This window comes from Sinocyclocheilus rhinocerous, unplaced genomic scaffold (assembly GCF_001515625.1).
Source record: "Sinocyclocheilus rhinocerous isolate Xijiao unplaced genomic scaffold, SAMN03320098_v1.1 scaffold20, whole genome shotgun sequence".
Taxonomy (NCBI): domain Eukaryota; kingdom Metazoa; phylum Chordata; class Actinopteri; order Cypriniformes; family Cyprinidae; genus Sinocyclocheilus; species Sinocyclocheilus rhinocerous.
In genome coordinates this window covers 114,560-133,024 of record NW_015640468.1, presented here as the reverse complement: position 1 = coordinate 133,024, position 18,465 = coordinate 114,560, and the positions used below count along the sequence as shown (strand labels likewise).

The 18,465-nt window shown below is 36.1% G+C and overlaps 1 protein-coding gene across 1 annotated transcript in view; it reads left to right on the top strand.

Annotated features, from left to right (window-relative positions):
* LOC107753136 (transmembrane protein 132C-like) overlaps positions 1 to 18,465 on the top strand; it is a 186,302-nt gene that overhangs the window by 80,406 nt on the left and 87,431 nt on the right. Inside the window, exon 3 of the mRNA XM_016569261.1 lies at positions 14,903 to 15,046. Coding sequence (XP_016424747.1) covers positions 14,903 to 15,046 — 144 coding nt within the window. The remainder of the gene's footprint in view (positions 1 to 14,902; positions 15,047 to 18,465) is intronic.

Sequence of the window (18,465 nt, the reverse complement as noted above, 5' to 3'; positions counted from 1 at the left end):
GTAATTAGTTTTACCATCAGTTCAAGCCCGAAAGGGGACAAGAGTCGCGTGACAGACACAGTGATGAAGCTGGTATGTGTTTGCAGTACACAAGCCACGGTTAAGACAGCTGACTCCACTGTGATGTGACCCTGTCTCTCCTCTCTCTCTCTCTCTCTCTCGCGCACACACACACACACACACACACACACACACACACAAAACGCGTTACTCAGCGCTGCACAAAACTCCGCATTTGAACAGTCAATAGCAAATACTTAAACTAATAACAAAACAGTAGCTGATTCAGAAGCGCCAGATTGTCATAGCAAAGTCAGAATTACCTCCTCTCCTAGGTTCACGAAACGGTCGTCCATAAAATGCATTGCTGTTCTGTTGTAAGTAATCTTAAAGATTCCTAAATGCATCTACTTCCGGAAGGCCAAATAAAGTGCTTTTGCTTTCGCCTAGAAACACACAGCGTCTCCCTGACATGCTGCTTCAACACTAACTGCGGTTACTGAAACCACGCCTTCTTTCTTTGCATGCACATTTGGGCAGCATTATGCAAATATTTCCACATAGTGAGGTAGATATGTGGGGGCGTGTTAGAACGAGCCGTTTTAGGGGGGCGTGGCAGAGTCTTAACTTTGATAAAGAATATCTCTTTGGTTTTGAGACTTTAGTCTTTGCAACTTCAGAGATCTTATCTATGCACAATCAGCTTGTAACACTCCAAAGAGAAAGGAAAACTTGAAATCGCATCATATGACCACTTTAAATCTGTTCTCGAAGGCATTCCTGGGTCCTGGGTTTTCATGCATTTGATGTATTTTCATAAGAAATGTCATGTTCTGGTGCATTGACACTAATATTCTAGAATTCCCTACACTGATAACAGTGTTCAAGCTCAGCACCAGCATTAGGGGTTCAGTAAATGGCTCATTTAAAACATTTGTTTGCTTTTGGGGAATGAGATGCATTCTCTGGGGCCAAAGAGGCTTTTTATCATCCCAGTGGCCCTCTTGCTACTATTTATACTGTTGTAATAATTCATAGCCGGCATTCAGAAGGCTTGATTTTATCTGGTCTCAAAACATGACACAACAGCCTCGCACAGTAAATAGATAAATGAGTGGAAGGGGTTTTGAGGATTGGGAGAGACATGTGACAAAGTTCATTACATCATCTTATAAAGTCTTTGGCTGGGGACTGTGAACTTCTATTGTGATCATGAAATGAGGATCATGGTTGATAGAACTGAGATAACCAATTGAATGAATTGTGATTGGAATGTCTCAGGGCTCATCTGGCTTTTTAGGATATAAAATATATCTCATATCACATATCTAATATCTTATATATTAAAAGTCATGTCAAATGTCATGTCTTGTAACTTAAATATGACATATCTCAAATCTTATATCTTAAACTCAAATTTAATATCTTAGATCTCAAATCTATCTTAGAAGATATGAGATTTACATATATCTCAAAACTCATTTTATATCCTAAATCTAAAATCTCTTATATCTCATGCCACAAATCTCATGTCTTAAATCTCATATCTCATACTACAAACATAAATATCTTATGTCAAATTTCATCTGAGATTTCAAATCTTATATCTTTAAAACTCATCTCTCAAATCTCATGGCAAATCTCGTATTTAATCTCACCTTGAATATCTTATCTTGAATTTCATCTCAGTTAATCTCATCTCAAATATCTTGAATTTCATTTCATTTCATTCTTCTGCTTCTTCTGACTTGAGTTTCCTCCTCCACGTGTTTCAGTGATATTGTGGATGTTTTCACTTCATTGGCTTAGTGTCTGGATGGCCAACAGTGACCTGCTAATGAAATTGACATGACTGTTTAGGCATTATAGCTTTCTCCTGTGGCAACACAAATAGGAGAGACACATATATTAACCTGTTTAAAATAACTGAATGGATTGAATGTTCATTCTGTACTGGAGTGAGATGGATGGATGAGAGCTGTTTTCAGGCTCAGAATCTTTCATTTATGTTGTCCCATTGCTCCCAAATCACTCTAGCAGTATTCTGCCTTTTCCATCTTCTTTTTGTTTGCTTGTATATATTCTATTCTGTTTCCATCTCACTTATTTCAACAGTCATTTCACTGGTTTTAAAGTTTCATGGCATGTACTGTCGCCTTAGTTCATCATTTGTTTTAGTGTTAGGGAGAATCAAACTAAAAATAGAGATGCTACTAGCTACAAATTATTAACAAGCCATTTTTGTCACATTTTGAGCAAGTGAACTGAGGGTGAACCTCATTTGCTTCGTAATGCTTCAAAAACCTAAAACCTTTTAGTTCATTTTCAGATTTTAATTAAATTTTAATTATAACATTATAACATAATGTAACTTTTCTTATTAATTACAGTTTTTCTGTAAAAGATCTTTCACAACACAGCAAGTGCTGCCACAGATGACGAAACCACCTTTTTAGTGAGCATAGCACTGCATTCAGAAGAAGTGCTGTCCTTAGCTTTTTTCAGCGCATGTCCTTGATGTTTGATTCCTCTGCTTCAGTTGAGACTCCAGGAATGAGATGTTTGAATAGCTTTTTCTTTGGCCTGTATGTGTGAACACACACACTCATTGAGGAGACACTCAGAGCCTGAGCTTATGAGCTTGACACCAAGCGAAACTGCACCATCTTATCCTGAGATCTCTGTGCTCAGACAATCTCCAGGATCGGAAATATATCAATGCAGGATTTTGTTTTGCAGTCTGACAGTGTGCTGGCATTACAGGTGCTCTCTGTTGGCCAAAACAAGTCAGGAATACTATTAAAATACTGTTAAAATGCATGGAATTGCATTATTATTACATGTCCAGTTGCAGGTTCAGTACAGTTGAAGCACTTTCTATCTATAATACCTGGAGATGGATAGCTGTTAGCATTCTCATGTTGAATCGAATGTGATGATTTAAAAAAATGAGAAATGTTTGAAAAGAAAAGAAATGTTGTTATGGTGGGTCCTGTTCGTGGGCTGCATAGAAATCCAGCAGGATCAATGTAGTGTGATTCACGAACAAATGATTCATTTGAGCTAGTTCTTTTAATGAATAAAAAGATAGGTAAGGAAAGAAAGGAAATACATTTATAACAAATAAATGAAATATACATAATAAACTATTTATTGATTTATTTATTTATAATTGGTAATTTAATAATTTTACAATTATAAAAACATTATATATTTAATAATAATAATAATAATAATATAGTTAGGACCAACTGTGTGTGTGTGTGTGTGTGTGTGTGTGTGTGTGTGTATACCACACAGGTTTTTGTTGGAAAAAATATATATTGATATTACTTTATTGTTTAGAGCTATCCAGGTCTAATATAGGATATATTGGACACACACAGGGTCTTCTTATGAACTCAGTATTGACAATTCTTGTTGTTCAATGTTCATGAACCGTATGCATGTGTTTAATCTGATTATTTTTGGTTATTGGTGATGTTATATAAATAAATAAGAAGCAGCCACAAACATTTGGACAATATTATAAAACTATTAGTTCTAGCCATTTATGGGGCAATATTTATCTGCTGAAGCGCATGAGTCACAGGTGCTGAATCAATTTCCTGCTAATGATTAGCCCTTTGGATTCTGGGTGGTTGAAAGGAGGTTCAGCTCTCTGTATTAGCAATTCACATGCAAATTGAAGATTCAGAGCAATTTTGAGAAAAGATTAGAGTAAATATCAGTGTTTTAATGTAAATGTTCTGCAATAACATTGAGACGTATTCATGAAACCTGAGCATCACACATTTCTGTCTAAATCGTTCATAAATCCATTCTCACCTAAATGGAATTGATTTTGAATGGTTTTGCAAATGATTTACAGAGAGATATGTTTTGCTTGTGTTTCATGAATAAGGTCCATTGTGTCTTAGTAAAAGAACAGATCTGGGCTGAGCGTGAGTCTGTATAATGTCACACTAACGTTAAATCCTTTCCTTTTCGAATTTTGTGAGACCTGGCATTTGATGATATGAAAGAAAATGAACAAGAAAAACTAAAAAAGAAAGAAAGAAGGTAAAGACACTTATTCAAAAGCTAAAGTGGAGTCTTGGAGATCTCAAATAATTGTAAACCAAGATTATATTAAATGTTTTATATTTGAATTAGAATCAAATTAATTAATAATAAATTAATTATATTTTATATATAGAGTAATTTATTAAATGAATCAAAATTATTAAGATATATAAAAAATATGAAGATAATTCAAAAACATTGCATGAGCAATGAGCAGACTAAATGTCACGTATCTGGTCCATGAACTTCCGTCTGCTAGCCATCAGAGGTCACCCTTCCCATTTCATTGACTCTCGCACTACACACTGTTGCATATCACCCCGGACTACATATCCCATCATCCACTGCACTAATGACACACACACAGTTGATCATCATGAGTCAAATCGAGTCACAGTTTATTATCATGCGTCTAGTCAAGTCACAACTGATCTTCATGAATCAAGTCAAGTCAAGTCACAGCTGATCTTCATGAGTCAAGTCAAGTCCCAGCTGATCTTCAGGAGTCTAGTCAAGTTTCATCTGATCTGCCAGAGCCTCGTCACATATCAGCTGTTCGTCCAGAGTCACGTCACGCCTCAGTTATTCATCCAGAGTCACGTCACATCACAGTTGATCATCCAGAATCACGTCGCATCACAGCTGATCATCCAGAATCATGTCACGTCCTGTCTGTTACACCCAGATTCTCAAGGTCAGCCCTTCGGTATCCCAGTCTGGTATCCAGTGTGAGGGATGCACCGCTGGTGTCTGCACGCACAGCTGGTATCCCTCCCAGAGGCCATGGTATCCGCTGCAGTCTCTTCAGAGGTGGCGGCGCATGCTGCAGAACCTCCTGAAACGGCGGAGCTCGCTTCAGCTCCTTGCGTAGTGGTGGCGCCCAGCAACGCACTTTCAGCCTGTCCGGGTCTGGAGGCCGTCTGTGAACTCTCGTCCCGTCCTGTCATGGCTATGGAGACCATCGGTGAACTCTCTGTCTGTCCTGTCACAGCCAAGGAGGCCGTCTGTGAATCCTCGTCCTGCCCTGTCACGGCTATAGAGGCCGTTTACGATCTCCCTGCTCGTTCTGTCATGGCTATTATCACTCCCCTAGCGATAGCTACATTACAGAGCCCGTTTAGTTTATCTTATCGTCACCTTAGTCTTGCCTTGTCTGTGTTCTCGTTCCTTGATCTTCGCCTGTATCTCTCGGATTCCTCCTCTCGTCTTGCTCTATTTTTGATTCTGTTTGCCCCTGCCTGGACCTTGCCTTGTACCTGGACTTATCCCTCTAGTCTCGCCCCTTTGATTCTGTTTGCCGATCGTTCACCTCCGCTAGCCTTAGGTTTCTTCTTGTGTCTTGCCCGCCATATACCTGTCTGCCATTATCTGACCTACGCTAGCCCTAGGACTATTCTTGTGTCTTGCCCGCCATATACCTGTTTGCCATTATCTGACCCATGCCTGTTTTATGACCACGTCTCTGTCTTCTCCTAATAAATAGCTTGCAAGTGGATCCGCACGTCTCACATCTCGTCAGCCCCGTTACACTAAGAGTGGCTTTAGAGTTTTACTTCATTTATATGGAAGAAGCGCTGTTCGATGCCACACCTTATAGTCACATGATTGGATAGTTAAAGCAGCGCTGCTTCAAATGTCCAATCAGGTGCAAACCAGGTGGAGTACGCATTATACGAGAGAATAAAAAGTGCGTATTATTATATTATATTATATTATATTATATTATATTATATTATATTATAGTTAATTGACAACTCTAATAATGTAAGTGCAGAGTTTAAGTTGGTGGAAATATTATTGTATTAGAAAATTCTTGTGTGACAAAGAAAATATTTAAGAGCATGAAAGTACGAGACAGGGAAAGACATCAGTGTTTTTTAGTGTGTATATTATGTAGGTCGTCACAGGTTAGTAGAGACGTACTTGTGCTTTGACAGGGATGTTGTGGTAGACATGATAAGGCCTATTTATGCACAGGTGCAAACACAAGCAAAGAAATTTATTTTGTCCTGGATATTCAGTATTGATTCTGTCAGAGGTATTAAATGAAAAAAAAATAATATATAAAAACACGACTTGTCCAACATAGAGAATTGAATTGGAAATGCAAAAGGGATGTTTGTGCTTTAATATAAAGATTATCTGTGTTTGTAAATGCAGGTCTGGTGTGACCACCATTTGCCTCACGTAGTGCAACACATCTCCTTCGCATAGAGTTGATCAGGTTGTTGATTGTGGCCTGTGGAATGTTGGTCCACTCCTCTTCAATGGCTGTGCGAAGTTGCTGGAAAAATGGGGGCAAAAATAAAAGTGTTGTGTTTATAATTTTGTTCAGTATAAATGTGTCTACAAATATATGCAGAATGTACTTTCTGTGTAATATTATGACACTTTCTGATCTCTAAGACTCACGCTTGCTTTCAGAAATTCCCCTTTTTACTGCCTGTCTGTCAAATGCAATTTCCTGTTCCCATTTTCAGTAGAATTCACTGAACCCTTCTCTAGACTATGAGAGCAGATTAAATGAATTTAGACGAATTCTGAATGCTCACTCTATGACGATCTCGCAATCTCTCAAACATACACTGTTTACACAGAAAGAGGGATTTAATTGGCAAACCCTTCCATGCAGCAGCATATTTCTTACTCATTATAAGTCAAACGTTTTAATTACTAGTAAGTTCAGACACTGAGGTTTCAGACCCTGACATTTGTTCTCAATACTGTAAATAGCAAATCATTGTACAACATCATGCTAGTGTATAGATTTTCGAAATGCAATGCAATTATACTGTAAATATAATATTTAAAGAATGTTTCAATTATGAAAGTCATGGGAATCAAAACAACATTAAAAAATATATATATATTTAAATCTAAAAATCAAGCATTCTAGTGTTCCACAGAAGAAAGAAAGTCATACAGATTTAAACAACACTGTTAAAAAAATAAAAGGGTTTGATTAACTTAAATTTTTTTATTTGTCTTTTTGCTTTGACTCTTGCATGTAAATTGAATGTAGTTAGAATATTAAGTATCAACTTGTTTTATTGATAAGTTATTTGAACCTAAACATTTTAGTTGGAATATCTTTATTAAAGTTTATCAAAGCCTTTAATGGTGTTCCCAGTCAAAGATTTGCCGTAACCATATACTCCACCATAAAGATCTCTCCCACTGTAGGAAAAATGCTCTTCCTGGTCCACACACCATGCCTCTGTTGGGAGTACAACAGGTCAGGACAGTCGAGCTCCAATCAGACACTTGTGCATCAATTTTAAATACGATACAACAGATATTTATGAAATAGAAATGAGTGAATTACTGACTAAGTGTCACACCTCAGGGGTTTCAGGGGCCTTTTTGATAATCTTTGGTGAAATGGATAGTATCAACGAGGGGGCTGTTGCTGAATTATTCATTCTTTATAGGTGGATTGGTATATTGCTCAGTGATTGAATAAAGCAGAATATTATAATTGTGTGTGTGTTTGTGTTTGTGTGTGTGTGTGTGTGTGTGTGTGTTGGTTTTGAGGCTTAGAATGGGCCTGAATGTCCCCCCAAGGACAGTAAAACCTGAAATCAACTACTTTGCGTCAGCCAACATTCCCAGTGACGAATATAACTTAAATAGCAACTTAAAATATCAAAAACGTCTTTGTGAGAGTTAGGTTTAGGGTTTGGAGACACTGTCGTTGAAAAGTTATAGGTGTTGGTATTATATTGGTATTTTTGTGGAAACTGTGGTACATTTTTTTGTTTCAGGATTTTTTTGTGATGAATAGAAAGTTCAAAAGAACAGCATTTATTTGAAATAGAAAACGTTTAAAATAAAAATAAATATATATTTTTAATGGTAATATACATAAGTATATAAATAGTTGAGGTCAATGGAAAATGTTTATGAAAAACTAATTCTCATCTGTCACTTTGGATAAAAGTATCTGCTAAATGCATAAATGCCAAATGCAGATGTAAATTTATTGTAAATCTGAATCAGGTGCAATTTGTGGCAGTTTATGGTAATTATATTTAGAAGTTGATTTGCAATGATGACGGTGTTCAGGACAGTGACTCTGATCATCATAAAAAGCTGCTCTGAATAATTAAATCGTAAAAATGTCAAATGCCATTTCACACGGACAGATTTTATTGCCGGAGGTCAGCAGGTTATTTGACCGCTAACAATGCTGTAACATTCATATCTTAAAAACCTGATCAGAAATAAGACGTATTATACTCTGACTAGAAATCAGCTTTCATGCTGCTTAAAATTGTGATTCTGCAGAGGAGGCATTTGTGTATAAATTGTAGCAGTGCGTAATACATCATAGCATGAACAAGATGAACGGTTATCGATGCATGAATCATTTTCCACTTTTTTTTTTTTATGTGAAATTGCTCACAGTAACATTAAGTTCCTTTCCGTCTTGCCTACATGGATCTGCTCTGCACTCTTACTGGTAGTCACTGCATCTACAGTAACACATATATCACTATTATTTCATTAGGACGATATAGTATAGTAGATGTTTTACCAATGCCTGATTTTTTGGAGGGGTGAAATGCACTTATATTTGATCCCATTTGCTGATTTGACGTCACATAACAGATTTCCTTCAGTTTTTATGAAGCTCTTTGGTCGCTGCAGATGTGAGCGCCCCTTAAAATGGCCATCGATTTGCATTCTTGTAGCACATCAGGGATCATGCTGTGTTTATGAGTGATCTACATTTATGACACAGACAGAATAAATGAAGGAATCATCAACTTTATGAAGTGAACTTCATACTGGAAAAAGATATATATGCTGAAATGAACAAGTGATGTAAATGATAAATGTGTATGTTTATCAAACAATCTGTCCTGCAGTAGAGTGGAAAGAGCGAGCGAGCGAGAGAGAGAGAGAGAGAGAAGATACAGCGAAACAGATTGACTTAACAAGATGTTGATTTACAGAGCAGACTGTGGAGTCACGCCCTGGGAACTCGGAAGCAGATAGAAGGAGCACACATACGCACAACTTCACCTCAGTAGTACACCAGCAAATCTAAGGAGATACGTATATTCCCTGATGAACATGCACACGCACAAAAACATCTGCCCTCAGCACAATGGAAAAGCAAGAGAGTCACTTTGCCATAGATAGAACACTGACAACTACAAAGCAGAATCTTCCCCCATTTAACATCCTCAGTCACCCCTCGTTGCCCTTCTGTTGGCTTTCATAGATGTCACCACTGTTACAGAGCGTCTGCCGAGTGAGTGTCTCTCTGTCTGGCCTGACAGGAGACGGCGGGGGATCCGTGTTGTTGTAATGTCTGGGGTCTCCCCAGACACATTACAACAACACGGATCCCCCGCATCACTGAGTTTCCTAGATTTATCAGGGCTGAAATGCTGACTTTCATGGATGCTTTGGATGCACTGGAATTAACTTGATGTGGTTTTGTGAGGTCAGTGTGGGATTGTGCAACTTTATGGGATTTCTTCTGTTTCATCTATATTTGGAAGTTAGCGCTCTGTTCTTTTAGTATGTTTTTTAGTCTTTATTTCATGAATAGTGTATCAATTAAAACTAGCTTAGATACAAAAACAAAACGTTTTTTCCCCTCATTTCTTTATTGCAAGTATATTGGTCATTAGTGACCTGATTTGTGCAATAGTATAGAAAATATGTATTTGTGTTACACAAAATTTGTTCAAAACCCGATTGATTCAGGAAGGAGTCAGCCATGGAATTCTTCACTGAAATTATTTGTTCAAAAGTGCATGTTCATTCGGGAATTAAAGGCAGAAGATGTTCCAGTGGCTTTGTTTAGAACTATTTTTGTTGAAGTTGAAAAAATGGGCAAAATAAAAGGCAATGTTGTGTTTAAACGTAAGTTACTCAATAATTACTTCTTGTTTATTTAACTGCTGAATGAATTTTTGTGTTGTGTAAACTGCTGTGAGGTGATCAACCACTCGATTGTGAGTGTGATACTGCTAATTATAAGTTTATTATCATGGTATCTATTACTTTATCAGAAATTGTTTGTGTTTCAATTGTAAATGACTATAGTCTGGTTAGTTAAGCTATTTCAATGTAACCATGGCGAACGTGCATGTGTGCAGCGTGAGTCACTAACTCACAGGCAGGGGACCGCCAGAGAGGGGCTCCCAGGAGCACTCAGACACAAGACTTATTGAATTTTATGCTGGTGTTTTTATTTTCTCATACTGTTACCTGGGGAGCAACTTCCCATCTCACTTATCTCATCATTATGTATGGAGGAATCCACAAGAGAGAGCGAGAGCGAGAGGAGCACAAATAGGTGAAGCATTAATAATTCTATGAAAGAAAGCTTCATGAGGGGTGCTGTTGCTTTCCATTTAGTTTTGTTCACACTGAGAAACACAAACATCTCACAGCGATCGGATGTTTCAGCGGCATGCTCTAACAGCAGCCATTCACTCTCTTTGAACGACCATTTCACTCTGCGTGTGTCAGAACAGGGACCGCTAATGGGCTCTTGAACCTTTTTCAGGGTATTTACACTTTCAGTATGAAAAGGACACAGATCCGTCTTTCTGAATTAAACCACCTGTTCATAATCAAAGCTAGAACAGCCAGAGTAAGTGAAAGTATCACAGAACACAGATTTTATATCTGTAATGGACTTTTAACATCTTTGCCTCCTCACACTGCTGTACTTTTTGCATACAATAGCTGTTATATATTGAGTAACTTATTGCTTTGCACATTTCTAATTTACGCTGTTTTACCTGAACTTATTTAGATTTATTTACACAGCATGTTTACTGTATATATAGACACATAGCCCCGTTTGTTTTTGTTACCTGTTTTATTCTTTGTTTTACTTTAACTATATTCCTAACTTTATTTTCTGCTTCAGGTGAATTTACATTTTAAAAGCTATGCAGTCTTGCAGAGACAGTATTTCACTGCTTGTGCACTATTTGAGTTTGTGATATAAATGCAGTCTTCTGTAACAACACAAGCTGGCCATCAAAGGTTTGTACACTCCTTAAATCCCTCTAAAATCAGTCTGCAGGTGCGTTTGAAAGAATGGGAAAATATTCAGCAAGCTTTTGGCAGTACCAATGCTGTAAAAATAATTATTGGGCAAGAAATTGAAGTTTTACAAGAAATTTTACTTCAGAATTTCTCATATCACAATGTGATCATTGTAATTATTTGTGAAATCTAATAGCAATTTCTATAAATCATGCACCATATATTTTTCAGTGAACTTCAGTTTCTCAGCTAACTTCAGTTAGATATAGAATTTTGAGATTTATTAAAGAGTACATTATGAAACATATGCTTATTTTATTTTTTATTTTTTTTTTTCGTATTCACATTAATCTCAGTGGAAGAAGCTCGTGCAGGACCCTTGGAATTATGTGATTTGAAATATGCCATCTTTGCTCATGGCGTTTCAGTTATGCAGCCAAGTTGTAAACTGACTTTGTCTGACATTTTTAAAATATGCATGTTATTTGCAATTAAATAAAAATGTATTATAGGTTACATTTATGTTTAATGCAATTAGTTTAACTTGAGTGCTTTTTTGACCCAGTTAAAACTTGAGTATCATCTGAGACGTGCTGCAACTTGTATTCCATAGCAACTTATATAATGCATTTAATGTCAGGAATGCACAAATATGCATGTACACACACACACACACACACACATATCAGTACACAGTACAGTAGAGTGTACAGTAGGGCTGTGCCTGTCAGTGTGACCACCGCCCCAGCGCACGTCAAGGTTGTTGTACACAGATATTGGGGCACAAGTGAAGTACAAAGTCATGTTTTCAAAAGAAATAATAGTTTAGCAACCAAATGTTACATCATGAATGTGATGTGGATGTGTTTGTGTCAAATGAGAGGTATGTGAGTTTTTTATAAAAAAATAAAAAATAAACTGTTGCAAATGCACCATTTCACAATTTTATTTAGTTTAACTTCTTTAAAAAAAAATACAATGAATAATAATGGAAAAAACCACAACAAAATTATTTTAAAAAAAAACATTAAAATGAAAATATAAAAATGAATACTAATTCAATGTATTAAAAACTAGTAATGTCTCAGTGATACTAAAATAACACTGTGAGCCTTTTAATTTGGATTAAAGCCATATGTTGGCTGTGTGTTCTGTTGCAAGCTGCTCAAAAATGTTCAAATAAAAAAAAAATGTCCTCTAGAGTAAACATGGAATCTCTTGTTTCTTTTCCCAAATCCTCACTCACATCTCACCCTTGGTCTTTTTTGAAAGAGGCTTTCCTTTCTCCTTTTATTCACATTTAATCCTCAAATTTGCATCCTTTATTATGGTAAAATGGGGGGAAAACAACAATACATTATAGATCAGATATATTTTCACTTCTGGCAGTAAATATTGGTTTATTTTGGCAAATTAGTCATTGCTGGTTTGTGCGTTTGTACAGAAATGTTTGAAATCTTGTGAGTTTCATTTTTTTTTATCTCTTCACATTCAGCTTTAACACTGTTGGTTCTTGTTAGGTGAGGTAAAGGCACTTTAAGTTCATTTGTATAAGCATTAGGTTTCAACCTGAAAATGTAAAAATAGTCTGTTACAATCTGCATGGATTTAGCATGTTCTTGTACTGTGATAGTATGTGAGCTGCAGACAGTTTTAAAGGAGTTGTAGAGTATGCAAAAAGCATCAGCTGCAGACTCGGGTTCAGCCACAGGGGTATTATGCTTCTGCCGAGAATATGTTACTCTTGTAATGAGTTGATCTACTGTGACACCACAGTCTGCCACCCTTTAAACTTTAAGCATGTTGGTCAGAGACCAGTTGTCCTTTGCCCTAGTCTTTCGAGACGGGAGAGTAAAGATAAACGTTAGCAAACTATAGCAAGACGCTCATATTTGTTGATATATCCTGTTCTCAGAACTGTTCTGCCATCACTCAGCTCATTATTCTCCATCTGACCACATCTGTTCATAGACCAGCTTTAACAAATTTAATGAAGCACTGTGTGCTCGAACAAACGCGCATTGACGCCCAATGGTGAAACCAATTATGAATCATAGGACCGGTCTGCAAGGACTGTGTGGCCAAGCAAGACCTCTCTCATTTCGGGTCCCTCTCCATCTGTTATCTCCCCTGGGTCAATTATGGCCCCCTGTCACATGCTAATGCTGTCCCACCCCCAACCGAGTCTTTTTATTGGCTGTTTGTCGGACATTTGTCATCCTATTACCGGCTTGTGGTCGGCCCGTACCTCTGTTGCTCTCTACCTCTGCTGGCCTTGAGCGGTTCATAGCACGGGGAGAATGGAATCTATTCAAGCTCACATCCACTCTGCTTTTTCATTACCGATGACATGCTAGTGTGTCTGGGTGAATTGGCCTAAATTCTCCGCCTTTCTCCTCAGTAGCTCTTTCAGTTTGACTATTATTCCTTTGTATGTTTTTTTATGTGTGCACAGTATTGGATTATTGAATCCTATTAGTCGCTGAAACTCTTAAGGCCATTGTGCACAGTACATGTTAACCATGAGTTCCCGCTTTATTTTCACTGGGAAAAGAGTTGGCACACAGCAGCATGCACGGCAAAAAAACATATTTATAATGTTACGAAAGATTTCTATTTCAAATAAATGCTGTTTTTTTAACTTTCTTTTTTTATCAAAGAATCCTGAAAAAAAGGTTGTCACTAAACTATTAAGCAGCACAACTTTCAACATTGATAATAACAAGAAATGTTTCTTAAGAATCAAATCAGCATATTAGAATAATTTCTGAAGAATGATGTGACACTGAAGACTGGAGTAAAGACTAAATTACATTTAAAAATATATTAAAACAGAAAACAGTTATTTAAAATTGCAATAATTTTTCACAATATTACAATATTTACTATATTTTTGATTAAATAAATGCAGCCTTGGTGGGCATAAGAGTCTTCAACGTGAAACAACAATAAATGAAGCATGTAACATAAATAAATATTACTGACCTCAAACTTGTGCGTATTTGTACATTAATTTTGAGAATTGTTTTACCAAAATTATTTTCATACTCTACATTATAATGTTGTGATGCCTAAATTCATGGAATTTGTAGTGATTAATTTGAGTTATTAATAAAATGCATGTAATTTTATTAATTTCATTTTATGTATTGATAAAATGCATTTATCTGCATGTGTCAGAATGTTAATTTTTTATCTTAATTTGATCATAAGATCATTCAAAAGTGATTTTATTTATAGTGAGTAAAATGAGATTTAACTCTGAGTAGATTATCCACAACTCAAGTGGTGGATACAAAATCTGCTACAGGCTCTACTTAACTATGAGAGCTCTTGAGCTGGCAAAAATGAAAGCTTATAATAGTTATAATCAGGTGTCTGGTTAAATGCTCAATATGAATGTGGATGGTTCTCCAGTAGGCCATAGAGGAGAGACTAAAGCACTTCAGCAGTTGCAGGACTCAGTCAGCTCCATAGAAATCTTTCATTTAGTGTAATGCAGAGAGAGATAGTGGAGAGTGATAGGTCCTGTAGAAAGTGGTCTGCACAGTTGACACAGTTGTTAATCTGCTGGCATAAGTGAATGCTTTGGAAATGGAAAGTGCTGCAATAACTACACAGATGCCTTAACTGGGCTTTTTTGCATTGGCCCTTATGTATGTACATTAAAAGATGATACCGGATTCAACCAGTGAAACACTCAGTAATGTCAAAAATGCTTAAAGATGCATTCAACTTTCTGAATGATATTTGCTTTTGGGATGTATTTACTGTAGCGCATTGAGGTTTCTCTTTTTTGTCTTTCTCTACACTGCAGGGTGAAGTTAAAAGATGGAGTGGCGTTCCTTGGCGCTCGACCCAGTAACCCAACACTCTGGATGGTTAGTCAAGATGTCAGAACAGAAGGTCACAGGATTGTAACCCTGCATTGTCGCCATAAGGAGTCTAGCTATGGACAGAGGTCAGTTACCATAAACTAGCCCATCCTCAGTTTCAACTGAAGTTTGTCCTGGTAATGTATTTATAAAGAATTTGAGTGCTTCAGATATTGTTGTTCCTCTCAGCTTTGTCTATTACAGTTTTTTTTTAAATTTGCTTTGGTACTATTTTCACAAGCAACTGTTAAATAATAATAATAAAAATAACTTTTAGTACTAATATCACAACAGATCATCAAAAGTGCACTTAAAAAAAAAAAATAATCAGCTTATTTTCAATTGTCTTAGTACAATATTTAGCAATTTGTGAACATACAGCAGGATACAAGGGAGAGGAACTGATCAGAGATGGATGGAGACAGATGGCATTACTATCTGCACATTACATAAGGGATAATGTACATCCAGCCGGTTGTTATCGCAGAATAACCCCCGACAGGGTGATCAGGACCCCGACGCGAAACAGTTGCGAGCAAGCGGCAAGTTCAAACTAGACGGACATTTAAGGGATACGGTGCAGTCATACCACTTATTACACAACATTTCACCACATAAATAATTATGGTGATAAAAGATATTGATTTAAGGGAAAACTATTTTAAAATTTTACCAGTTTGTTAGTTATCTTATAATCCATTACAGTGTACAAAACAATCATCGTGCAAGTGTATTTTTTAACATGACAATCCTGTCGTGTTTTGGTGATTAAATCAAATGCTCTCAATATATATTACAATAATCTTATGTTTTGAAACAATGATTGTGTTGATTGACAACATGTATAATTGTAATGAAAGCATGAGATCAGTTTTTAAAAGAATGACTGGTGATGTTACAAGTGTGATCAGTTTGGATTTTTGTACTAAGAGTTTTGAAAATATACACCTTACTTGTGAAAATAGAACCAAAGCGGGGGGAAAAAACAGTAACATGTACAGTACCTATCTAATAAGGTCCTCACTCAAAATTTGGACAAAACGAGGCAGCTCATTAGAGATGTTTTTATTATTTCACTGCAGACAGAGCAGGACCTTTGTAATGTTGTAATATCTCCCAAAAAAGAATTAGGCCACTTAAGCGAGACTGTGAATGTATGAGTGTGTTTCTTCAATTATGGGCACTTTTGGTCCTGTGGACCTTTAAAAAATCTGAAAAAAAGTGTAAAAAGTGTCTTAAAACACTTTTCACACTCTAGTTTTATTTCATTGGTTTCATCTCAAGCTCTTTACTAACACTGTTGTTTCATTGGTAAACAAGTACACACATTTTTTGAGAAAAAAAAAATTTAGATGAAAAATTAAAGGGCAGCCACAGTTTTTGAAAAATTAATACAAATAATTTTTACACAATAAATATTGACATGGTTTATTTTTATTTCACTGTTTGTTCGATCGTCACAGTTAATAATTCATATTTTTTTATGATTTTTATAATCATAATTTTCATATTTTTAGATTGAAAGTCTGGCTCTGGAACAAGGGTAAAACAATAAAGAGTTTCAGTGTGACAATAAAGAAAAAAAAAGTTAAACTTTTTTAGTTTTAATAAAAATCAACCCCTGGGACATAACAGTGTCTGGCATTGGAGAAACACAGATGATCTTTGCATTACAGAACAGAATGTCACAGCAAGGTTTTTTTTTTTTACTGACTTCACACATCTTCTAAAATGACCTTGGGCCTTGACTGGAAAGTGAAGTTAGTTCTGAAAAAAGCTCTGTCTGCATTTGTTTGTAGATACCATAGGGTTTAATGTTTTGCATGTTTGATGTTTTACATCTTTAAGTTAAGTTAAGTTTTCAGAAGCGTCCGAATTCCTTTTGGGGTCACTATACATGTTTAATGTGTTTAAATAAAGATTTTCTTCAACTCATCAAATAGTAATATTGGGATTAGGATAATTGGACATCAACAGAGATATTAAAGGAAGGATTTTAATACCATGTGATGGACTAATGTGTTTAAATAAAGATTTTCCTCAACTCATCAAATAGTAATATTGGGATTAGGATAACTGGACATCAACAGAGATATTAAAGGAAGGATTTTAATACCGTGTGATGGATTTAAGAGTGTGCTTTGGAATAGACTTTGAAGTTGTTAAAAGCTGTCAAAGAAATATATGCAGCAGATACGTAAAGCCAAAGTGCTTCATTTCCATTCTGCTTGTGTCATCAAGCAGAAATGCAAAAACAATGACTGTTGTCGAGTTTCTCCAATAGGAATAGGAAAAAATATTGTAACACTCTTCAGCTTTAAACATCAAATCTGAGGGAGTTAGGATCAATTGCTGTTTAAACTGAACTTAGACAGCATTTCAACTCTTATGGCAAGCCTAACTGAGCATATTAATCTTACCCGATAGGAAATGGTTAACAGCGCATCTCACTTTTTCCTTCCTGTTAGAATACTGAATTAGTGACCCAAGCGGGTCTTCGTCCAAAAGTTGTTTCGTCCATTTCCGAGTCTTATTTGCATGCTCAAACTAATCTGGAAAATAGGAAAGCGCGTTGATGGATGCAGAAGAAAAAAACGCGCTGGTCGTAATTAAGTGTGGATTTGCAGTCTTGTGTGTCATCATACTCTTAATCGCATTTCTCCACAGATCTGGAAATAGCATTAATGAACTGGGCTCTGCACTGACAGGTGTAATTTTCCGCATTAAATGCGGTTGGGTGGAAGTCTGTAAACTTGAAAGATTAAGCCCAGTGTTATCATGAAGCTCAGTGTGGCACCACAGAAATGAAACGCCTAAGTAAACAGTCCTTTTGCATAGCAGTATGCACCTTGCCTGTATCAGAAATTTAATTTATTTCCTTCTCTTTCTCTCTTTTTTTTCCCACCAAAGCAGATTATAAACATACTGAAAGATGGTTTCCTCTACTTTGTTCTAATGGGTTTTTTTTTTGGTTTTTTTTTACTTATTCAATAAATTGTGTATACATATATACTGTTAAAAAATTTGGGGTCAATAAGATTTTTGTTAACGAAATTAATATTTTTATTCTGCAAAGGCATTAAATTGATCAGATGTGCAGTGAAAATATTTATAATGCTACAAAAGATTTTTATTTCAGATAAATGTTCTTTTGAACTTTCTGTTCATCCTGAAAAAAAGTATCTCAGTTTCCACAAATATATTAAGCAGCACAATTTGATACTAATAAGAAATTATTCTTGAGCAGCAAATCAGCATATTCGAATGATTTCTAAAGGATTTTGTGACTCTGAAGACTGGAGTAATGATGGTGAAAATTCAGCTTTGCATTGCAGAAATAACTTACATTTTACAATGTATTAAAGGGGTCATATGATGTTGCTAAAAAAATATTATTTTTTGTATTTGGTGTAATGAAATGTGTTTATGTAGTTTAAGGTTCAAAAAACACATTATTTTCCACATACTGTACATTATTGTTTCTCTTCTATGCCCCGCCTTTCTG